Raw genomic sequence first — 25,542 nt, forward strand, 5'->3', positions numbered from 1 at the left:
GCCAATAAGAAGCTAGAGCTAATGGGCCAAGCAGTGATTTAAATAATACAGTTTCTGTGATTATTATGGGAGTCTGGGTGGCCGGGAAACGAACAAGCAGTCCTTCTTACAACAAAGATTCAGCAAAATACAAGTGTTTATGATAACACACACTATGCTGACTATGGTGGTCTGAATGAAAATGCCCCCCATAGGGCTCATAGGGAGTGGCACTATTGGGAAGTATGGTCTTGTTGGAGGAAGTACGTCACTGGAGGTGGGCTTTGGGGTTTCAGAAGCCCAAGCCAGAACCAGTGTCACACTCTTTTCTTGCTGCCCACAGAACAGGACTCTCAACTACTTCTCTAACATATGTCTGCTTATATGCCACCATGATGACAATGGAACTCTAAACAAGCCCTACATGTTTTCGAGTTGCTGTGGTCACGGTGTCTCTTCACAGCAATAGAACTTAACTAGGACAAAGGTTTGCCAAATGGTGGTGGCATATGTCTAAACCCCAGCACTCAGGAGGCAGACACAGGTGGATCTCTGAATTTGAGGCCAGCCTGGTCTATAGAGTGAGTTCCAGGCCAGCCAGGGCTACACAATGAACCCTGTCTCAAACAACAATAGCAACAACAACCACCATCACCAAACAAAAAGATAATGATCAAGCACAGATGCTAATAAAGTAGGACAAGAGCATATCTTAGTAGAGATAAATACCCTCTCTGTATTGGAAGTGATGCTGTTCTCCCTTTCCCCATTGTCAAGATGGCAGAAATCCACCAAGTTAAACGTGGAATGAAAACTATTTGAGCTGGAAACATTATTCTTAATGAATTATAGTCTAGATTGAGAAGACTGTGGAAAAGGTTGTTGGCAAGCATAGGCATCATATGTACTGTGCAGGAGATCTCTTGAAACAGAGCATGTTCCCAGTGAGTGGTACCTAAAGCTAATTGCACTGGCTAGAAAAAATGGTTTCTTGACAGTCTTTAAATCAGCCTATTTTAGGATGACTACACATTCTTATGAGTTTTGTCTCTTACAAATGAGAATGCTCCTTGGGGTAGATTTTCAGAAAATATATTTGACTGTTTTTGAGGGCGATTCATGCTGACATAGTACTATTTTATTTTATTTCTGAAAATCTACTGAATTATGGATTACTGTGTCCAATAAATGAGAATCTAAGCTTGAGACCACTGATGATCATTTACATGATAATATGGTATCGATAGCCTACACCTCTACTGTCCACCTGCAAACTTGGCCTTCCACTTTACCCCTAAAAAATATCAGGGTACTTACAGCAACATGTAGCAAGCGTCGAATAGCTTTGTTGTTACCAGAGCCACAATAAGCCATGGCTACAGTATACATTCCAGACCTTCGAAGAATTGGGTCCTGAAAAAGAATAATTCCAATTAATCCTCAACTTACTTCCAAGAGTGGCTATTGGTGGGCACTATGAAGCAAGCCTGTAGTCCCAACTATCTGGGAGGCTCAGATGGTGGTAGGTCTGTGTCCAGCTGTTGCAGGACAACCTGGGCAATGCAGCAAAGCCCCCTCTGAAAACAAACACCTCAGATTTAGTAGCACAGACCCCAGGCAGACTTGTTTAATGTACAAACCATGAAACTTAAAACTATTCATTTGTGATTGGTAGTTTGCAAAGTGAATGGGGAAAACAAACCCTCATTAAAAGAAGAATTGGTGTATTTTTGTTTTTGTTTTGTCTTTTTTCAAGACAGGGTGTCTCTGTATAGCTCTGGTTGTCCTGTATCTTACTCTGTAGACCAAATTGGCCTTGAACTCAGAGATCCTCCTACCTTTGCCTCCCTAGTGTTAGAATTAAAGGCATGTACCATCACCATATTCTAATTTGCTTTTTCCTTATTCTTGAGCATGGAGTACTGCATGGAAGAAATGTGGAATCCAATAGATTATCAAATTAATTAGTAAACTAGCCAATAAACAATAATGTATTGATTGCATTACAGAGAAGAGTGTAACTCTTGCTACCTTCTGCACATAATACCAACATATAAATAAGATATCAGAAAATCTTTACTCAAGTAAGTATAGAGAATGCCAGTTTTCTGATGAAAAAATAATAAACATTATACCTTATTAAAGGACTATTAAGCCAGGCAGTGGAAGTGCATGTCTTTAATCCCAGTACACAGGAAACAGAGACAGGTGGATCTTTGAGTCTATAGAGCTAGTTTCAAGACAGCCAGGGCTATACAAAGAAACCCTGTCTCCTATCAGTGCATGCCTTTAATCCCAGCAACAGGGAAACAGAGACAGGTTCAAGGCCAGCATGGTCTGCAAAGTGAGTTCCAGGCCAGCCATGTCTGTTACACAGAGAAAACCTCTCTCAAAAAACAAAACGAAACAAAAAACCTGTCTTGGGATGTGGGGAGGACTATTAAAGCATACAAAAAGACTATAGAATGAGAACGTAGGGGAGAAAACAAATAGGATCTCACCTTATCACGACACAGAGATTCAATGAGAGCATCAGCCTCTTCCATCCTTCCATACATCACTAACGCAATGCCAACTGCTAGACCACGAAGAATCTTCTCATGCTGAGTTTCTTGTGCATAGCCGACCATATCCTCAATAGCCTGGGCATTTTTAGAACCTAACATAACCAATCCTAAGGCCAGGCCAGCTGCCTCCCCTGGAGTAAGAAGTAAAATAACAAGCAACAGTAATGCTTATAGAGCCAAAAAAACATATCCAATTGGAAGTAGCACCTATTTGCACCAATTATCAAAACAACCATTAGCCTAACCTCCTGATAGGAACTAAAAATAACCCGAGGTTTAATTTATGCGTGTTCTGTCTGAATGTATGTATGTACAACCACATACTGCCTGGTGCCTGCAGAGGTGAAAAGATGATATTAAAATTCCTAGAACTGGAGTTATGAGCAGTTCTAAGACACCACGTGGGTACTGGGAACTAAACCTAGGCCTTCTGTAAGAGCGACAAGTGCTTTTAACTACTGAGTTATGCCCCAGCCCTTGCCACCTTAAAAAAAAAAACCCAACTTTTTATTATTATCTATTTATTTATTTGTATGTATGTATGTTTGTACATATATGCATATGTCTGAGAAGGTCAGAGGGTGTTGTATCCCCCAAAGCTGGTATTACAGGCAGTTGTGAGCTGTCTGATGTCTGGACCTCTGTAAGATCAATATGAGCTCTTAACTGCTGAGCCATCTTTCTCCAACAGCAATTTTTAAAAAAGGGAGCCATCTTTTATGGCTATTTTTCCTTTTAAATGCAGCATCAAATCTTGTAATAAAGTCAAGAGATATTATGGCAACTTTTTTTGTTTGTTTGCTTTAAAACATTATCACCAAACACCATAGAATATTCTCAGGACACAAATAGCTCTCTTTAAAAACTTTCTATTTGCACAAGTTACTTCTGTCAGAGCACTCTGCATACGCCTCTTTAGAAAGTGTGTTAGAAAAAAAGTATTAAGATAAACCTGTTTAACCGAGTAAAATCTGCACCCAGCAAGAGAAACCCACTAAATTTTTAGGACACTAGCCTTCTCCATCCTGTCCAATGCAATGCCAACTGCAAAACAAAAAACAACAACAAAACCCAAAAAACAAAAACAAAAAACCCAAAACCTAGAATTTCTTCATCTTCAGTTTTTAAAAGAAGACTATAAAAGACAAAAAAAACAAAAAACAAAAAACCCCAAAAAACAAAACCACAATTCTATTAATCATGAAGATTGTTGTATCAGTAACAAATGTTTACCTGTCACAGCATCATCCTGATAAAGATTTGTTTTCAGCAAATCATACACATCTTGACGAGCAGTTCCCATTGCAGCCAAACCAAGGCCCAGGCTGCCTCCATGTCTAACAATCTAGGGCAAAAAGCATTGGTTCCAGTAATTCAGAACACAGTACTTAAAATCCAAACTTAAGTTCTAAAGTACACATGCGCGATAACCTAGGCTAGTTTCAAACTCACTGTGGAGCTAAGGATGATCTTGAATTGTCTGATCCTTCTACTTCTCAATTGTTAAAAAATATTTTGACGAGAAACATACAGAGGATGGCTCAGTAAGAAAGATCAGAGAATCAGGAGTTCCATGCTAACGTCAACAATTTTAGTTATGATGTCTGCTGGTGCACACAGTGACTGGAGAAGTGCATGAGAGAAAGAAATAAGAGTACCTCCATAAATTTACACGAGAAAGACTGAACAATACTAGAGGCAAGTACCAGTGAAAGAACGGGAGGCAGGCAGGTGAAATCTGCTGATGTTTGTGGCCTCTGGAGAAGGAGGCAGTACAGGAGATGCTAAGGACTGAGGAGAAAGCACCTACTGAATACATTTGTCAAGCAGGGAGATAGGGTAGAGCACAAAGCTCATCTTCATCTGAAAAAGGCTTTGTAGGTTGTTTATTGCAATATACAGTTTGTGCTCACTGGCGGCAGAACTCCAGCACTCTTTGGGAACACTCCTTTTCCACTGGCTGACCTTGGTAAATCACACCCTGTCCTAACTGTGCTTCTGAAGCCAGGGCAATAGGACATTCCACCTCTAGAATTTTAATGTTTTCAACTAGAGAAATTCAAGGACAAAAATGTTTCAAGTTTATTCATCCTGACAACAGGTCCCTGAAGACATAACGCCATTAGTTCCTATTTATATGTAATGCATCACCCAGAGTTACTCAGCTTTTAGTAAAAAGCTGGTTCATCAATATTCTCATTAATTACGTAAGATACTTCTGATTATGAACTCCTTGCTTCATTCAGAAGAGGCCTCTATTACTAGTGTTTTGTGTGTGTGTGTGTGTGTGTCTGTCTGTCTGTCTATCCATAAACTACCTAAAAGTGAGGTAAAGATGTGCATACATACATGGAGTGTTAATCAAGACACACCATCTTCTTGGTTCATTTTTTTTCCCACAGACATTTGAGGCTGAGGTGTTCTGGTTCATTTAACCATTATCCTAATAACTTTTTAAAAATTCACTTGAACCTGAAAACTAAAGTCTAACATCTCATTTCAGAGTCATTTAAAATAACAGGACTACTTAATATTTTTTTTCAAAAATAAATAACATTGAAAAAACTTATTTATGATTAAAATAAGCAATAATTCTGAATTCTCAGAGTATCCCTGCATTTCCTTTAAAATGACATGGTTAAACCAGGTGAGAAATAGGATCAATACAGTAATAACATTCCAAGAGCCGTAAGTGAGACAACGGTGTATTTTCGGGATACTTAGAACTGTGTATATCTTGCTTATGTCACCTGTTCTTAAAGGACATAAAAGCACAATTTTAACTTCCAGAAAAAGAAAAGAAACTTGGCTCTTAAAAAAAGAAGGAAGGGAAAAAAGCAAATGTGATGACTCATCTCTGTAATTCTGGCACTCACGAAGCTGAGGAAGGAGAATGTCTTGAGTTGGAAGGCTCTCTGGGCTAAACAGCAAGACCCTATCACAAGAAAACTGAACCCCCCCCCCCCAAAAAAAAGCAGTATTAACATAACCTCCCCTCACCAAATTACTACGGAAAGTACTGTTTTTGGTATTACCAAATCCTAAGAAATATTTCCTGCTGTGAAATATTATTTTAAGATGTGTTACATTCGTTTTTGTTAGTGCTGTTTAATATTTGTTTAACGATGCTAAAATGTGTTTCATTCTTTTATGTTGCATTTGTTTAACTCTGTGAAGCTGTGTTAACTTTGCCTGCCTAAACACCTGATTGGTTTACTAAAGAACTGGTGGTAAGGGCCAGGCGGTGGTGGCACTCGCCTTTAATCCCAGCACTTGGGAGGCACAGGCAGGCGGATCTCTGTGAGTTCAAGGTCAGCCTGGTCTACGAGAGCTAGTTCCAGGATAGGCTCCAAAGCTACAGAGAAACTCTGTCTGAAAAAACCAAACCAAACCAAACCAAACCAAAAAACAAACAAACAAACAAACAAAAAAACCAAACAACCCCCCCCCCAAACTGATGATAAATAGCTAGGCAGGAGAAAGGATAGGAGGGGCTGGAAGGCAGAGAGTATAAAGAAGAAGGAGAGCCAAGGAAGAGGCAATGAGAGAACAAGGAGAGGAGGATGTCAGGGGCCACCACCCAGCCAGCCACGGAGTAAGAATGAAAGAAAAACATACAGAACTAAGAAAGAAAAAGCCCAGAGCAAGCCGGGCGGTGGTGGCGCACGCCTTTAATCCCAGCACTCGGGAGGCAGAGGCAGGCGGATCTCTGTGAGTTTGAGACCAGCCTGGTCTACAGAGCTAGTTCCAGGACAGGCTCCAAAGCCACAGAGAAACCCTGTCTCGAAAAAACCAAAAAAAAAAAAAAAAAAGCCCAGAGCAAAAGTAGATAGGATAATTTAAGTTAAGGAAAGCTGGTTAGAAACAAGCCAAACTAAGGCTGGGCATTCTTAAGTAATAATAAGCTACTGGTGTGTGTGATTTATTTGGGAGGTGGGTGGTGGGCCCCCTCAAAGAGCCAAAAGAGTAATATATTACACAAAAAGGAAAGAAAAGGTATATAAAAATAGAAAAGGGTGAAAGCCCAGAGGCAAAAGGTAAACAGGATTAACTAAATTTAAGAAAAGCTGGCTAGAAATAAGTCAAGACAAGGCTGAGCATTTATAAGTAAGTATAAATCTCTATGTGATTATTTGGGAGCTGGGCAGTGGGCCCCCAAAGAGTAAAAAAAGAAAAGAAAAAACAACTACACTATCCACTGAAATATTAAGCAAATATAATAATCTGATTAGTAGTTCTCAACCTTCCTAATGCTGCGACTCATTAACACAGTTCCTCATGTTGTGAGGACCCCTAAGCACAAAATTATTTCATTGTAATGTAAATATCTGGTATACAAAATATCTGATATGTGACCCCTGTGAATAGGTGATTTGATTCCCCAAAGGGGTTGCAACATACACAGGTTGAGAACCACTGTCCTAGATTCTCAAATAATGGAAATTTGGTTTTTCCTTCTAATACTTACGTCATTGCTGGCATTCTTGAGCTGATTAAGGAGATAGTCAATTATGTCTCCACCATGATTGGCATGAATGAGACCCAATGCATAGAGACCTCCACCTTCCTGATAGGCTGATCCTGGAGAAGTATCCTTAGGAAGGTATGTTGCCATCAACTGTAATGCTTCCTTCTCATGGCCCTGTCACAAGAGATAAGAAAAAGGTAGAGGAACACAGATGCACCACATCTCCACAGAATGTCCCTTTGCTGATGCAGGTAACAGAATATGCTGTCATCCAAACAACTCCATTATTCAAATATGAGTCTTTAAGAGAACTAGGTACACCCTGATTAGAAAACATGGTGGCTAGATCTACTTTTTACTTTGTTTTACAATGTTTCTTCAAATTAATTTAGACTATACAACATTTCAATTGAACTGTGTGGTAGTTTGAATGTAACTGGCCCCCATAACTCATAGGGAGTGGCACTATTAGGAGGTGTGGCCTTGTTGGAGCAAGTGTGTCACTGTGGAGGTGTGCTCTGAGGTTTCCTACACATAGTTCAGTACACTGCCTGTTGCCTGTGGATCAAGATGTAGGACTTTCAGCTCCTTCTCAGGCACCATGTCTGCCCGCATGCCACCATGTCCCACCATGATGATAATGAACTAAACTGTAAGTCATTCCATTAAATGTTTTTCTTTATAACAGTTGCAGTGGCCATAGTCTCAGCAACAGAAACTAAGCTAAACTAAGACAAACCGTTGCAAAATGGCTTAGTCATCAGAGGAAAAGGATTTCTGTTGGAATATACTTATTTTAGTGCCTTCTTTACTGTATCTTTCCCTGTCTGAGGATTGAGCTAAGCTGACAACATATACCTGTGGGTGAATTACAATAAATTTACGCTTCTTAGCCCCAGAAAAATGGCTTCTTCTCTGATAGCTAGTCACAATGAATAAAATATATTACCTTATGTATTACACCCAAGCTGGCAGTCGCAGTGAATTTGGCCCAGTTAGTGGCTCTGGCCAACCATTCCAAGTTATCTCTGTACAGAACAAAGCAAGCCGAGCATTAATTATTAATACTGACTGTCCTACGTAAGCTGTTCCCTTTCTGAGAAAGAGTCTAGCATTGTAGCCCAAACTGGTCTTCAACCAGTGATCCTCCTGCCTCAGCCTCCCAAATGCTGTTATTACACGTATGTGTTAATATTCTGAAGTTTTTTTGCTTGCTTGTATTTTGAGAGAGGCTTCTCTGCATAGCCCTGGTTGTCCTGGAACTCACAGAGATTCTCCTGCCTCTACATCCCCAGTGCTGTGACTAAAGGCATGCACCATCAATGCCCAGCTCTGAAGATTCTTAAAATGGATGATATATAATTCTACTTTGAAAAGGAAAATCATATATCTATAAATATAATTTATATCAATTTTTCCTTTAAGTTACCATAGCAACTAATAAAATTAATTTTATTTTTAAATGAGTAAATGTAAACAAACAATATATGTAACAAACAAACATACTTAAAATTCAAAACTATTCAAAGTATAGTAAGAAGTACTATCATTGTACAAACCACTTGGGTGGGCTGGAGAGACAGCTTAGTGGTTAAGAGCATTTACTATTCTTCCAAGAGAACCCAAGTTCAGTTCCCAGCACCCAAGTCAATGGCTCACAACCTCCTGTAACTTCAGCTCCAGGGGATTTGACACCCTCCTTTGGCTTCCAAACACAACTGTACATACCTACTCTACCCCCAGACACAGGAATACAGATAAGTTATTAAAAAAAAAAAATCCACCACAATGGAATTCTCCAGGCATATTTACCTAAGAAACTGGTCACTGGTAGTACCACAGTGCATGAATGAGTTTGCTATTACAGTTGCTGTATGACATACAGAATTTCGTACTGCATCCTACAAAAACAAGTACACACTTCTTTATCACTGGCAAAGTATTTATACATACATAAGCTCACACACATTCAGAAGCCGTATTTTGCAGCGAAATTGGAAAACAATTGAAATGAGATTTAAAATATGATTCTGGGAGCTGGGCAGTGGTGGCACATGCCTTTAATCCCAGCACTCGGGAGGCAGAGACAGGCAGATCTCTTGTGAGTTCAAGCTTAGCCTGGTCTACAGAGCAAGTTCCAGGACAGGCTCCAAAGCTACAGAGAAACCCTGTCTCATAAAAAAAAAAAAAAAAAAAAAAAAAAAAAAAAAAAGCAAGAAAAATTAATCTGGGGATATTTCTTTAGATAAGGATTACATAGCTAGCCTGGAAAAACAAGACAATCAAATAGTATTATTTGTGGTATTATTATGAACTTAAGGTCATGATCATATTTTGTTTGTTTTATGGGACAGGGTTTCAAATAGTCCAAGCAGGCCTGAATTTGCTTGAAATCCTGAGATTTCTGCTTTCTCCTCTTAAGTCTATTGATTCGTATTACAACACCTGGCTTAATCATAATGTTTTTTAATCACAGATTTAAAGTGTGAATTACAGATTTCCTACTCTCCTCCTGAATAGCTTAACTATTCAGTTAACTACTCAGAAATTTCTGTTTCTCTTTAGCATCTTGCCTAAGGGGTCCAAGGTACTGGGCTAACTTAAGTAGCAATGCTATAACTCTTCTGGCCTACACCTCTGGCGGTCACCAAATTATAAATACATCAATTATAAATTATAAATACATCAATGTAGAAACGTAGTTATAGTGCTGGGGATAGAGCCCAAGGCTTTTTACACTTCAGGCAATCACACTACTCCTGAACTACCTCCTAAGCCCTAACCTATTTACTAATTATGCGAGTCTGTATCTTTTTGTCATTTGTAAACATGAACTTAAGGTTTCAAAAGGCACCTTACAGATGATTAAATAGAACACTGTTTAGCTACTGAACAGTACATGGCTGTAAGAAAAGAACAAATGTCTCTGGGAAGGGATACTGAGTAAGAAAGATTTTTTTTAATGCTATTTATCCTTTAATATGAAAACTTTTTACTCCCAAGAAAGAAAAGTTTATTTAGTACACTGTAAAGAGAGCAGTGAGCAGAGCAATAACAGATAAGCTACTTGCCTTGAGAACACCATGTGTGCACGTATGTGAGTGTTCACGTGGGAGCGCGTGTCAGCTCAGGCGTCATTCCTCAGGAGCTAACCACCTTGCTTTCTGAGTCAGGGTTTCTCTGGAGTTCAACCAATTCACCTGCCTCCTCATCACACCTGCCATTTTTTTGTGGGTTCCTGGGACTGACCTCATGTCTTGTTTTGAAAAACAACTAAACATTTACCAACTGAGCTATCACTCAAGCCCTTTAGGAAACTTCTGAACGAAATAGCAATCATACCTATTCAAAAATTAAAATCTGTTAGGATCAGTATCTCAATAATGCAACAGCAAAGTCTTGATTATGCTATCATAGTCACTGTTTTTTTTTCTTTGGCCAACTGTTATGTGAATACAAAAAGATAAAAATGTTTTAAGAATGAAACAAAAAAACTCACCACACTTCCCAACAAGAGACTAGCACAAAACAGGAACTCAATCTTTGTTCATTTCCTTCCCTCCAGAAAGTGAGCGCTTTCCCCACTCACTGATCTTTTCTGGTGCGGGGAGCGAATCCAGGGACACATTCACACATGTTCCGTAGCGTTTTTTGAGTTTAGCCACATTCATTGTTATTTTTACAAAAAGTTAACATTTTCTTGATTATAGAAAATAAAACAAAGGCTTCAACAAGGTATTAAAGAATGTTCCATTATTGACAATGTCTACCTTTGTGTTTTTCAGGATCATGAGGTCTGTGTTGTTATTTCGTATGAGAAACTGCAGGTGTAATTCAATAGCCATTTCACCACTTAAAATTTTAATCATTTTCAGTGTCTGGTCCTTGGGCTCTGGACTCTACAAAAACAAAAAAGAACAAAAATCCAAATATTAGTGAAATTCACTACGCCAATCTTATTTCATCAGCCTTAAACCAGAAAGCAATTACAAACACACACACAGGACTCATATAACCCATACCCTCCCACACTCTTCTTCCCTCATATTTTAATAAGATCTAGAAAATTCAACTATCAATGTTTGGAAGAAACACAATTTCCTTTTTTAATCACATTCCACTTAGATAGGTAGACTACAAATTCAAAAGAAGAATGTAATTTATCAAGGTAGTTTTTTAAACCAGGATTTATAATTTTTAATTATTTGTATATGTCTGTGTCTGTGTGAATTATGCTATGTGTGTGTAGGTGGCCTCAGAAGTCAGAAGAATCAGAGATGGGAGCTACAGGTGGCTGTGAGCCTCCCAACATGGGTGCTGGGAACTCAACTAAAGCCCTCTGAAAGAGCAGCATGCACTTCTAACTGCTAGGCTACCTCCCAGGCCAGACCCCCACGGTAGCTTCTGTCTGTTTGTCTGTCTATCTACCATCCATCCATCCATCCATCCATCCATCCATCCATCCATCCATATTTTTGAGACAGGGTTTCTCTGTGCCGCCCTAACTGTCCTGAACCAGGTTGGCCTTGAATTCAGAGATCTGCCTGCCTCTACCTCCCAAGTGCTAAGATTAAAGGCGTGTACCACCACTGCCCGGTACTTTTATTTATTTTTAAAGACTTGCTTACTTTTATTTATTTTTTTCTAAAGATTTACTTCTTTATTATCTATACAATGTTCTGCCTGCAGGCCAGAAGAGGGCACCAGATCTTAATACATATGGTTGCGAGCCACCATGTAGTTATCTCCCCAGCCCCATTTATTTTTATTTTATGTGTATAGGTATTTGCCTTCATGGATTGGCTGTGCATCACTCACATGCCAGGTACCTGCCTATGAAGACCAGAAACGGGCATAGGGTCTCTAGAACTAGAATTATATACAGTTGTAAACCACAATGTAGGTGTTGGAATTGAACCTGGGTCGTCTAGATGAATTTTTAAAACTACTTTTTATAGAAAACACAAAAAGCTTTCAAAAACTCAAATATATATCATGTATTTTAGAAAATATGCTGGTCATGGTAATGAACACCATTAACCCCAACACGTGTCAGGCGGCGCTCCAGTCTGATCTATTACAGTCAGTCTCAGCCAGGACGACACATTGACAGTCCCCTCTGCTGTCCCCCGCTCCCCCTCCCCCCTCAGAAAAGAAGAAAAGGCCCTTCAAGAATACTTCGAGCACTCCACTCACCGTATCCGGTGTCTTTCCCACCAGTGCACTGCCTGTCTTCTCCTCTGTTTCCATAGAGTCACTAAAATGAAGAAAGCCAACGATCAACATTTCAATAAATCTCTTAAGATAGAAGGTGCAGGCAATTTAGTTATATTGTAGATTTGAACTATGTCCAAAACATTTTACAAGAAAATATATTCACTTTGTGGGTATTATTCATTAAGAATTAAGATTCTTGTACTGCTAAGATGGAGGAAACAGATACTGAATCTCCCCTAAATAAACTCTTTAAAACAAACAGAAAATGAATCCAGGTTAGCAAACTTTGTGAATAATAAACACAACAAAAATGGGGACAAAAAAAGTATCTTGTCCATTCCCAAAATAGGTGAAGATGAACCACCCATAGCTAAAAGTGTAAACTATCTGGGACCCCACAACTTTAAACTAAACAGCCAACATGTAGTCTGGGTCAATCACAATGTTGGAGAGAGAACAGTGGGCAGAGGAAACATTAACACAGGAGAAGTTTTAGGGAACACTGAAATTGGAAAAATGACCTTTAACAAGCCACCTCTGTAAAAGTTTTAGAAGGCTAGTTTTAGTAAAATAAATCACAGAAAGTGACTAAAGTAAAATTCTATACAATATGAGAAAATTTATTTCAAGTAATGGACATTTTATAGGTATGGTGGTACATGCCTTTAATTCCAGCATTAAGGAAGCAGAGACAGGTGGAACTCTATGAATCTGAGGCCAGCCTGGTCTACACAATGCGTTGTAGACTAGCTAGAGGCCAGCCTGGTCTACACAATGCACTGTAAACTAGCCAGAGGTCGACCTGGTCTGCATAATGTGCTGTAGATTAGCTACGGTTATATAGTGAGACTCTTTCTTTAAAAAGAAAGGGAGTTTCTTTGAGTTTGACACCAGCCTGGTTTACAGAGCGAGTTCCAGGACAGCCAAGGTTACAAAGAAACCCTGTCCTGAAAACACCCTCCCCACAAAAAGAAGACATTTCAAGGGCTGGAGAGATGGCTGTGCAGTTAAGAGCACTGGCTGTTCTATTATAGGTCCTGAGTTCAATTCCCAGCAACCACATGGTGGCTCACAACCATCTGTAATGAGGTCTGGTGCTCTCTTCTGGCCTGCAGGCATACATGTACACAGAATATTATATACATAAAATTAAATAAAGTTAAATTTTTTTTAATAAACAGGTGTAAATATGAGTGGGGCAGCAAATGAAACTAAATGCTATTCCCCTAACATCAGGAACAAAGGATATTTACTTTCATTACTGCTATTCTAAATGCAACTGGAATTCTAGCCAGTGTAGAAAAAAGGGGCGGGTAGGAAGAGTGAAAGGGAGAAGTAAAATGGTCTTTATTGGGAGATGCATAATTCCTATGTAGAGAATTCTATAGACAGTTCTGATTTTAAATTTTTCTAAAACTAAAAAGTGATTTAGCAAGATTACAGAATTCAAAGTTAATACATAAAAATGAGTATTTCCATACAGTAGCAACAAAAAACTGGAAATAAAATTTAAAATACTCCACAATAGCATCAAAAACTATAAAATACACTTAAGAATAGAAAGACTTGGGGCTGGAGAGATGGCTCATGGATTAAGAGCACTGACTGCTCTTCCAGAGGACCCATGTTCAATTCCCAGTATCCACATAGTGACTCAAACCTGTCTGTAACTCCAGTTTCAGAGGACCTGACACCTATGGCAAAACAAAATAAAACACACCAATGCACATAAAAAAAATTTAAAAATATGAAGAATTTAAGAAAAATGCAAAGAACACTTTCATAGTATCTATAACATGCCGCTGAGAAAAAGTAAAAATAATGTAAGTAAATGACAAAAAGTACCATGTTCATAGATTATGGGCTAAATATTGCCAGGGTTCAATACAGGTTCAATATTATGGAGTTCAGTGAAGAGAGTCAACACAATCCCAGTCAAAATCCCCACAGCAATGCAACAGACCTACAATAGCCACAATGAAATAGAGAATCAAACTGGGGGGGCTGAGATGTATCTCAGTGGTAGAGTGTTTGTGTGGAATTTACAAGGACCCCCAGCACTAGGATAAAAACATCCTATATTATCTGATTTGAAGACCTAAGTCTTAGTAGTAAGAAAGGTAGTACTTCATAAGGAAAAACAAATAGATCAATGGGAAAGAGGAAAAAAAATCTTTCAAGCGTTCACAGAACAACCTATTAAGGTCTAAGCATTCAATGGCTCCTCACACCAAAACTTCAATTACTTAAGTCCTCTCCAAAACAACATGGTCAGGTACTTCACAGCAATACCACTTCCTTCCTTCCTTCCTTCCTTCCTTCCTTCCTTCCTTCCTTCCTTCCTTCCTTCCTTCCCTCCCTCCCTCTTTTTTTTCCCTCGAGACAGGGTTTCTCTGTGTAGCTTTAGAGCCTGTCCTGGAACTCACTCTGTAGACCAGGTTGGCCTTGAACTCACAGAGACCAGCCGGTCTCTGCCATTGGGATTAAAGGTGTGCACCACCACCACCCATCCAGTAGTTTGTTTTCTATTGCTTTAATAAACACCATGACCAAAGGAAAGGGTTCACTTGGCTTCAATGTCCCAATTTCAGTTCATCATGGGGGAAGTCAAGAAAGGAAGTCACGGCAGTAATCAAAGCAGAACTAAAGCAGAGGCCATGGAGGAACACTGCTATGGTTTGCTCAGCTCGCTCCTTTATACAACCCAGGGCCCCTTGCACAGGGGTAGAAATAACCACAGTAGACTGGGCCTCTCCCACATCTATCATCAACCAAGTAATTGCCCCATAGATTTACCTACAGGCAATCTGATGGAGGAAAGCTCAATGGAGATTCCCTCTTTTCAGATGACTCTAGCTTTGCAAGAACCCTAGTATACTAAGTAGTGACTATACTGTATTGTCTAGGGATTGCCCCTCCCCAGTCTCAGTCAGTCTAACCAGCCAATGCAGAGCTTGTGGATATAACTGTGGAGCCTCAAAGGATACTTCCTATACATAGAATTTTGTTTGAAATGTATGAGGAAGGCATTAACAGAGGGAAGCAAGATCTTAATAGGTTTCAAAACAATGACTCTTACTGCTAAACAGACAGTTATGGGAGAAAAATATGCTGGAACAGTCAAGATATAAACATTTTAAAGAGCTGGTCTAAATTTATAAGGATACGCAGGGGGAAGTGCATATTGTATGAATCTAAGGCATTATTTATTTGGCTTTAATAGAAGCACAAAGCCCAGAACATTTCTTTCTAAATTTCTATCTCAAATGGATCTGAGATCATTATCTTGGCCCACCCATCCCACATGTTTTAATATAATAAAGTAGAGACATATTATCTCACATGCTTGCCCTACCACCTAATCCTTTCTATTTCTTTTTAGAAGGATTCACTTTGGTTGTCCTTATTTTGCCTATTATAGGGCAATACCATAAGACCTTACAATCTATAGAAGCTAATAGTTAAACTTATTTATCCTTAAAAATATACTACCCGTGAATATTTTATGTAGTTCCCAGATTAAAAAAAAAAAATCTTTTGTGCAGTTAACGGTAATGAAGAAGATACTTATACCTGTCTTTCTCTGATCCTGGCACGGTACCCGTATTAGTAGATCCAGGCACAGAAGCAATGGGGGTACCAACAGTTCGAAGATTCTGGATTACAGATGACAAAAACTGCTGGCTAGCACTTTCATACAAATCAAAACAAATCTGATAGGCCATCAGCAGGTTGTCTTCCTTTACCAGCTTTTCTAAGATATCACTCACGGCCTGAGGATCATCTAAGAAAATTAAGCACTGAAATGGAGATAAAGAATAAGCATACGGTAACTGAAAACTTCATATACAGGTACTTAACATGACACAGTTCACAATACAAACTGGAACAGTCTAGCATTCCATTTCAGAACCCAACACTAAGTAAATGGTTCCTAAAAATCACATTCACAGTTCTAATATTGTGCCTTGTGGCTAATAGTATTCAGTATCAGTTGCAGAATCAATTTCTCTCTCTCTCTCTCTCTCTCTCTCTCTCTCTCTTTATAAAGAAAACATTTAATTGAAGGAGCTTGTGTACAGTTTCAAAGGCTCAGTGTATCATCATCATCGTGGGATGCGTGGAAGCATGCAGGCATCTGGGTGATGGAGGAGGTGAGAGTCCTACATCTTGCAGGCAACAGAAGTCCACTGAAACATGGGCAGTACCCTGAGCACAGGAAACCGCACAGCCCACAGTGACACACTTCCTCCAACAAAGCCACACCTTTTAATAGTGCTACTCCTTATGAGATTATGGGGGCCAATTACATTCAAATGGCTTTCATATTCGAGTGAGGCTTCACCCCTTTCATGTCACCGAATCAACAAGATGCTGTCCTGTGCTGGGGCTGACAGGCTCCAGACAGGTATGCGTGGTGCCTTTGGGAAGCCCCAGGGCACAGTGGCCAGGGCTCACATTGGCCAGGTCATCATGTCCATCCACACTAAGCTGCAGAATAAGGAACATGTGATTGAGGCTCTTTGTAGAGCCAAGTTCAAGTTCCCTGGCCGCCAGAAGATCCACATCTCAAACTACTCTCTTTCTTTTTAAAGACAGGATCTCATTGTGTATCCCTGATTAAGTTGACTGGTTGGTCTGGAACTTGCTATGCATGTAGACCAGGCTAGCCTATAGCTCAGATTATCTGCTTGCCTCTGCCTCCTGAGTACTGGGACTAAAGGTGTGTACTACTGCACCCAGCAATCTTCACTTCTTTTAATCACATCCATAATTTATTCATGTACTTGTCTATTTATTTATTTATTTATTTATTTATTTATTTATTTATTTATTTATGGACACAGTTCCTTTGTGTAGCTATGGCTGTCCTGGAACTTTGTAGACCAGGTTAGCCTTAAACTCAAGACCCGCCTGCCTCTGCCTCCTGAGTGCTGGGACTAAAGACGTGTACCACCACTGCCTGGCCATAATTTACATCCAGTACTTTTTAACCTATACTTTCTCTATTGCCATAAAATGTTGAGAATCAATCATTTAATACATATTGTACTGTCTGTGCTAGAATAAGAGTAATCAAAATTATCATTTTAAAGCATTTCTTTTACTTCCGTTAAAAATCTTCCATGTGTTTAAACAAAACTAACCTTTTAATAATTCAGTTTAATTTTTTTAAAAACTCAGCTTAGATTTTATCCCCTCATAAGTAGCAAGCTACTCACTTTCAAGAAAAACATAGTCAAAATTATTATAAACTAAGAACAAGAATTAATGGAAACAAAGAAAGTGACTAGTAAGCAGTGCTTAAGTAAGGCAGAGTTAATGTACTGAATAGCCACAGTAAGTCATTAAACATTACCAAAGGGAGTAAAACACCTAAAAGAATACAATTGTCTATAAGAAAAGAAGTTGAACCAGAAGAAAGGGGCAGAGAAATATTACATATGAGCATTAAAAAAATAATAATTTAGAACAGAACTTCAAAAACATCAAAGAAAAGTAAAAAGAAATACAATGTTAAATATTAAACTGACTTTGGGTAACATAAAAAAAAAATCAACTTAAAACCCTGTGTTGACTTGGAGTAATTTCAATGTGGTCATTTTTTATTCTGGTATTTTCTGTCTCAAATTGCATTCTGAATCATTTTTAAAGGGGACATATATGTATGTACTCCCCCACATATAAATATATATATATAATTGTATTCATTACAATGAATATGAAATACTATACCCTTAATCAGTATACAAAAGTATAAACAGTGTATCAAATTGCTTAAAAGCAAACCATGCATATCTTCTGTCTGAAAGCTGCAGAGACACTGAGCAGAGATTTAGTAGATCTAAATGTGCAATAAACTGTGGAAAACATCTACCATTAATGATCTTTAGGGAAAGGCCTCCAAGAAGAGAAGGGGGGGGGGAAATCAGGCTTTATTTCATATATTTTCTATGCTACTTGAAAAATTTAAGTGGTACAGAGAGAGATAAAATATATCCAATGTTGTATTTTGAGTAACGATCCCATACATTATATTAAACTAAATAAAGAATATACATGAATACAAAGAATACTCTGTAGGAAAATTATTTTTAAGTGTTATGAGAATCCACTTAGTAGTAAAAAGGAACATAAATCATGTTATCTTATCCTCACAAGATGTGTAATGACCCGTATGAAGCCCATAGCAACTCAGCGTAACAAAACAGCGACTATGCTGTACCACGCAGTGGTGCAGCGGTCAGGTTCGCATGGAGTAAGGTCATCAGAGTAAGTACCTGACAAACATTGATGAAATCGGGCTTCTCCAAGTTCATGTAGATCTTAACCAGGACTCTCAATACTTTATTCCGAAACTGTTTATTCTGCATTAAAGACATGCAGAGCTTGAGGCTGTAAGCTAGCATTCCTGGGACATCATTCTGAAAGACATAATTTAAAGACATATTATCTAGTTACTGAAGCATTATGTACATTTAAGAGATCACTGTTTAATTTATTTATTTTGTGTTTAGAACAGTCAATGATTTAAACTAGAAAACTTAAACCAGCTCAGAGGTTTGTTTTTGTGATGAAAGGCATCAAAGTCAAGAAAAGCACTCTCCCACTGAGGTCCCTTCCCAGCCTTTGGCTTTCCCAGAGCACCTCACTGTGTAGTCAATCAACCCTCCTGTCTTTACATCCAAATGCTGGAATTAAAGGCATACACCACACATGTGGCTTGGAGGAATCCTAAGAATAATTACATATTTCTATATCTTTATGGAAAAAAATGGAATGAAAAACCAGGCACAGTGATATACATCCATGATCCCACACCTTGGGTGATGTAGGGAGAAGGATCAGGAATTCAAATTTGAGGCCAAACTGGCCTACATGTGATCCTGTTTCAGAAAAGCTATAAAACCCAAACAGATATTAAATAAAAAAAAACACAAAAAAGGAATAAAAATAATTCAATACTACTTAATGATCAATCAGGATGTCACTATGTGAACATAGTATGCTATAATAATCATATAATAAAAATTATAAAAACCTGGCTGTGCAATGCTTTGCTTTGTAACTACCTTCTCCTACTTGGCTGCTAAAGCCCCTGTGACTTGCTGCCCACATTCACTCAAAGGCCACAAAGCACAATGTGATAGAGCTATCTCCATCTCTGACTGACACAGGCCTTTGTTTGATGCTCTTGTTTTCGTCAATGAATATGTTGTCAGATACCTTCTAAATATTTATGTTTATAGCCACAGGTTAGTGGGGCTGTCAACTTTGGTCAGAAAGATTTCTCTCTGCAGTGGGCAGTGATTAACATAGAGACTCAAGGTTAGTCAAAGTGCTGAGAATGAATCACTGGTGTTCAGCTCTAAACAGGACATCTAGATAACCATTCCAAGGCTCAGGGAACACTGAAGAACAGAAAACATACAGAATATTAGAGCTGAAGGGTGAGGAGGAACAGGGAGACTGCAAAATATGTCTTCCAGACCTGTGACCTGAGTACATGTGAATTCCACTGAACTCAGGAATTCATTGCAGCCTTGGTCACCTGGACAAGACCTGCATGGGCTCAAGCCAGTCAACATTCCAGTGTGGATGAGGGAGGCTCAAGAAACTCTAGCTCTAGCAGAGTAGCTACTGACAGCGATGGTTACCGGGGAAGAGAAATCATTTTTCTTTGGAGGTGTGGCAACTGGTGGACTGCCATGTCAGCGGGAGGAAGCAATAATGAGACTCCATAAGTTATAAAAGAAAGGACAGGTCATTTGGGTGACTTAGCAGGTAAAGATGCTTGTTGCCCAAGACTGATCTAAGCTCAATCCCCAAGACCCACGTGGAGGAAGGAAAGAACCAATTCTCATTGTCTTCTGATTTCTCTGCATGCACTGTGGCACATGTGTCCTCTATCTAGACAGACAATAAATAAAGTGCAATGGGGAAATAAAAGGAGGTCATGAGGTGGGGGACATCTAGGAGTGTGAAGAGGAAGGCTGGAGTGGGTATGACTCAGATACACTACATATATGCATGAGATTGTCAGAGAATCAATAGCAAGTATTTTAAAAAATAAATACGGCTGGGAGGTGGCTGCACACTTTTAATTCCAGGACTCAGGAGGAAGAGGCTGGTGGATCTCTGTGAGTTCAAGGCCAGCCTGGACTACAGAGCTGGTTTCAGGACAGTCAGTGCTACAGAGAGAAACCCTGTCTTGAAAAACCAAACCAAACAAACAAAACAACAACAAAAAAAGAGTTTGTGTTTGGATACTTTGTTCTCTTGATTTCCCATCAATCTCAACCTCTAAATGACATCTACTTACAGATTCCAGTATAGTCTTCTCAAAGACATCTAGTCTTCTGGTCTCCAAAGCAATGCCAATTGCCTGCTTATACTTGTGATCATCGAGACATCGCTGGAACATTTTATTCACAATGCCTTCTAATCTCTGGTCAATTGGTTTTTTTTCTCCTTCAGGCAAATCTGCATTTTCTACACACTGTTTGGTATAATGATCAATGCATTTTGCTATGGAGAAAATAAAATAATTATTTTGTAAACTGGTTTAAACTACCAGAAAATAAATTTACGATCATGAACACTATAAATAAGTACAAAGTAATAAGTACGACTTAAAACACTAAGACTTTCAAATAAGTTATTTTTATGATAGTTACAATAAAGGACCAAACATCAAAGCCAACAATGCTGGTATTATCCCAAACATTACTAATTATTTTTATAAAAATCATACTTATCAATTCAATTAATTCAAAAGAGATGGCTAAAATAATTGCTGCTTCATTTTTTTTAAAAAAAATACTTGTCATTACACAGAATATTTAAAAAGGCCTGTAACATTAATTACCATAATGAATATATTATACTTCACATCTGGAAGTATTTCGAGATTAGGAACTATAAGTAAATTATCTTTGTAGAATAATGGTACCACAGGCTCAAAAAGCAACTCCAAAGAATGCCAAACACTTTTCAAGTAACAACAGCAAGTCAGGAAAAAAAAAAACCAAAAAACATCTTAACATGATATGGAATCTATATCCCCCAGAGTGCCTGAAAATTCACTCAGGAGCATGTACGCCCAATTTGACTTCCACATTTCAGAATGATTAGGGTGAATAGAGAGGAAAGAGACATACTGATGTTACCAGTAACACACCAGATGAGAAACACTATACGAACAAGTTAGTTGTATGTATTTGGAATCATGTTTTAAACATTCTAGATGAAACAAAACAAAAAAAAGGGGGGGGGATTTCCCCTCAAGCTGCCTTATAATGTACTATCTCTTCACTGGTTTAACATGCTCCTACTCAAAGAGAAGTAAACATACTAGTTTCAGACTAATTAGTTCCAAACCTTAACCATCACAAAGAACTGTTAGCCCACAAGATGGTCCATGCTAAGTGAGTCTATATGGGGAGAATAGCAATGGACCTTTATAAACTGGGTATACCATATTTAAGGTTCACCTAGGTAGAACCATGAAAGTTCAGGTCAATTAATAAAAATAAAGTAACAATCACAAAATTGACATCAAGCAATTCTGATTGTAGAAAATGTTTATCAGACTAAAAATCTCTGAAGGAAAATACCAAAATTTCTCCTTTTAAAGGTCTAAGCAAATAATGCAACTACCCTCTTAATTAGCAATGTAAATATCTGCACCTACACGTTCCTGAGCTCTCTGAAACCGTGATCCTAATTTTGTCATAAAACTATGTCTGAAGAGCATGCAGTCCCTGTGTTCAACTTCCAGATAAAAATTTTCAATCAAATTTTTTTCAAAATAAGGTCTCTTTGTGTAGCTCTGTTTGTCCTCTGTTTGTCTGTTTGTCTTCACTATGTAGACCAGGCTGGCCTTGAACTCACAGAGATCTGCCTGCCTCTGCCTCCCAAGTGCTAGGGTTAAGGGGTTAAGGGTGTTTATCATCACTGCCCAGCTAATTTTCCTTTTTTTTTTTTTTTCGAGACAGGGTTTCTCTGTGGTTTTGGAGCCTGTCCTGGAACTAGCTCTTGTAGACCAGGCTGGTCTCGAACTCACAGAAATCCGCCTGCCTCTGCCTCCTGAGTGCTGGGATTAAAGGCGTGTGCCACCACCGCCCGGCTGCCCAGCTAATTTTCAAACAATTTTTAAAGCTATAAAACCTTTAACTGAAAACCATATGCAGTTGTATCAACTTAAGACAAGTGAGAATCCAAAGCTTTGCCTGTGAGTCATCCAAGGCCCATTGTTGAAAGTGTGGTCCTTAGCTTGGATCTCTTGTAAAACATAGACGTAAAGGTAACAAGACCTTGGTCTCTTCTTCTTGGCTCTTTTAGACATGAGATGAACAGTTTTACTTTGTAATGTGCTACCACAATAGTACTGCCTTAATGCAGGTCCAAATAATCAAAAACAGAAACCTTCAAAACCATGAACTAAAAGCCCCTTTTCAGTAGAGCTGTGGTGGCACACGCCTTTAATCACAGCACTCAGTGGTCAGAGGCAGGTGAATCTCTGAGTATAAGGCTAGCCTGATCTACAAAGTACAGGACAGCCAGGGTCACACAAAGGAACCCTGACTTAAAGAAAAAATTTAAACAACAAACCACTTTCTCTTTAACAGTGGATAATCTTGCTGGGCGGTGGTGGCGCATGCCTTTAATCCCAGCACTCGGGAGGCAGAGGCAGGCGGAGCTCTGTGAGTTCAAGACCAGCCTGGTCTACAAGAGCTAGTTCCAGGACAGGCTCTCAAAAGTTTGAGGATAGCTTGAGCCACAGAGTGAGTTGTGGGATGTATCAGGCTATATACATAGCAAAACCCATCTCAATAAACCAACAAAAAAATAACAATAAGGGTTTTAGAGTGAGTCAATCTAGATTTTAATTTCTTACCCCTTTAAATAGTCATGTACCTTTTCATTTTAAACCCTGCTCTTCTCATTTGTGCAACAAGGCTAGTTCCTTCTCACAGGTCAGCTGTGACAAATCAAGACTATGAAGAATGGCCAGCAAAGTGTGAAGAGTGATTACAAACACTCCCTGTATTAGCAGCAATTATTAAGACAGCTGTGACAGTTGCCTATAGTAATCTCAGCACCCAGGAGCCAGAAGCAGGAGTCCAGGACCAGACTGCTGGATATTGACAACTTGTCTCGTACAAACAAAAACCAGAAAACGTAAAAATCAGTATTATTTAACTGGTTACTCATAACAATCTGATATCATCATTTCATCAAACTGTTCACCGGACAGGAGATAACCATCACTGCTGAGGTAAGCTGCACTTAGACAGAAGCTGATGTCTGTTTAATGCTATTAGATGATTATAAACTTCCAATTAAACTAAAATCTAGTAACGTCAGATTAAAGTCAATAAAAAGGCTACATCCATTAGAGCAAGAAAGACATCTGCCAAGATTAAAAAGCTTATCAGATAGAAGATAATTACCTATAATAGTTTCCACATATTCAGAATTATCATTGACATTGAAGAGGTCACCTGCTCCAAGAGCATAATTCAGAGACTCCTCAAAAGCCCCCAGATGATAAAATACTTTAGATGCCACCAAGGCTGCAAACTGCCGACTCCGGAAACCTTCATCTTCATATAAAACTTCTCTGAAAGAAATAAGGAAAGGTAGGCCTCATTTTAAGCTATGATCTTCCTTGAAAACTCAAAGTTTAAATATTCAAGCAACAAATTAGCATTCGTAAAAGAGTTAGTAAGCAATTCTACTTTATACAGACTTATAGAAATAAAGTACTTTCTTACATTTTGTCTACAGACTCAGAAATTTCTGCCCAGAAGTCATTAACGACTGCATTCAATTTGTGTAGTGCAAATTCCTGTAAAATAAAACAAAACTGGATTTTAAAAAGACTTAAAATCATGTTTCCCTTTATTATCCACCAGTCGACCGGGTGTGGTGGTACACGCCTTTGCCCCAGCACTCAAGAGGTAAAAGCAGGTAGATCTCCACAAGTTTGAGGCCAGCCTGTTCTCATGGAGTTCCAGAACAGCCAAAGCTATGTAGAAAGACCCTGTCTCAAAAAACAAAACAAAACTCCACAATTTATGGCCAAATTCAATAACATTTATCTAAAAATTTCAGTGTCTGACATATACATAAATTTAGAAACATACTTTTTCTTAGATTTACTCACTCTTTGGTTGTTTTCAAACAAAATAGCAAACTATGCATGCAATATTACTTCTTATAATGAATGCTTCCTTTTTTGAAAATGTAAGACTTCAGCTTGCTAGTTTGTATTACACAGATACAGGTAGGTATGCAGAGCCACTTGCAGAACATTCTAATTTTTTTTAACTCTAAGAACAACTGTTTTATTACATTTATTAGCTCTGTGTGTGCATGTGTGTGCGCATGTACCACATGTGCTTGTGGAGGTAAAAGGACAATTTGTGGGGGTCAGTTCTCGTCTACCATATGGGTTCTGGGGCTCAAACTCAGGTTGTCAGGCCAGGCAGCAAGTGCCTTTACCTGCTGAGCCATCTTGCCTGCCTAGTATTCCAAAATGCTGTAAAGTGAAAACAGAATGGGACACAGAAGCAGCAAAATTTTGTTTTTACTGTTGATAATGAAACTGGAGGGTTACTCATGTGCCATTTTATGATTTATTTACCCTTAAATTAATTTCTAGTTTCAAAATACTGTCTTCTTGCCAGGTGGTAGAGGCAGGCAGAGCTCTGTGAGTTCAAGGTCAGCCTGGTCTACAAGATCTACAAGAGCTAGTTCCAGGACAGCTAGTACTGTTACACAGAAAACAATGTCTCGAAAATCAAAAACAAAACAAAACAAAATACTGTCTTCTCTAGTTAGAACTCAATGATTGGTTATAGGATGATTACTTTACATGACAGGAAATATAAAGACATCACAAAACCAAAGAAGCTCCACAGAATTTACAGTAAGCCAGGTGACTTCCTTCAACTCATACCTTAAGCTGTGGCTCTTCTTCGTCCAGAAGAGAAATAATTCCAGCTGTAAGAAAAAAGACATACCACGATTAAGAAACATGCACATGCAGACGAATACTTGATCAAAACCTAACAATGGGGCTGGTGAAATGGCTCACTCGGTAAAGTGCTTTCTGCACGAGCATGAGGGCCAGAGGTGGGCCCCAGCTCCATCCAAAAAGATGGGCAGGATCCTAGTGCTGAGGAGGGAAAGGAAGAAACAAGCAGGTGCCCTGTCTCAAAAAAGATGGACTGTGACTGAAGATGCCTCCTGTCAACCCTGAACTCAGTGCAAGCTTCAGTTTAACAGCTAGGTATAATCTCA

General features: G+C 38.8%; 1 protein-coding gene across 1 annotated transcript in view; it reads right to left on the reverse strand.

Moving 5' to 3' along the window:
• Positions 1-25,542, reverse strand: part of Psmd1 (proteasome 26S subunit, non-ATPase 1) — a 78,887-nt gene that overhangs the window by 47,071 nt on the left and 6,274 nt on the right. Inside the window, exons 2-15 of the mRNA XM_005361767.3 lie at positions 25,199-25,242; positions 24,012-24,085; positions 23,688-23,857; positions 20,555-20,760; positions 18,513-18,656; positions 15,805-16,031; positions 12,211-12,271; positions 10,785-10,913; positions 8,827-8,915; positions 7,964-8,042; positions 7,015-7,188; positions 3,780-3,891; positions 2,481-2,677; positions 1,297-1,392 (exon numbers count right to left, since the gene is read on the reverse strand). Of these exons, the coding sequence (XP_005361824.1) occupies positions 1,297-1,392; positions 2,481-2,677; positions 3,780-3,891; positions 7,015-7,188; positions 7,964-8,042; positions 8,827-8,915; positions 10,785-10,913; positions 12,211-12,271; positions 15,805-16,031; positions 18,513-18,656; positions 20,555-20,760; positions 23,688-23,857; positions 24,012-24,085; positions 25,199-25,242 (1,802 nt within the window). The remainder of the gene's footprint in view (positions 1-1,296; positions 1,393-2,480; positions 2,678-3,779; positions 3,892-7,014; positions 7,189-7,963; positions 8,043-8,826; positions 8,916-10,784; positions 10,914-12,210; positions 12,272-15,804; positions 16,032-18,512; positions 18,657-20,554; positions 20,761-23,687; positions 23,858-24,011; positions 24,086-25,198; positions 25,243-25,542) is intronic.

Source organism: Microtus ochrogaster, linkage group LG4, assembly GCF_000317375.1.
Source record: "Microtus ochrogaster isolate Prairie Vole_2 linkage group LG4, MicOch1.0, whole genome shotgun sequence".
In the NCBI taxonomy this organism is placed as follows: domain Eukaryota; kingdom Metazoa; phylum Chordata; class Mammalia; order Rodentia; family Cricetidae; genus Microtus; species Microtus ochrogaster.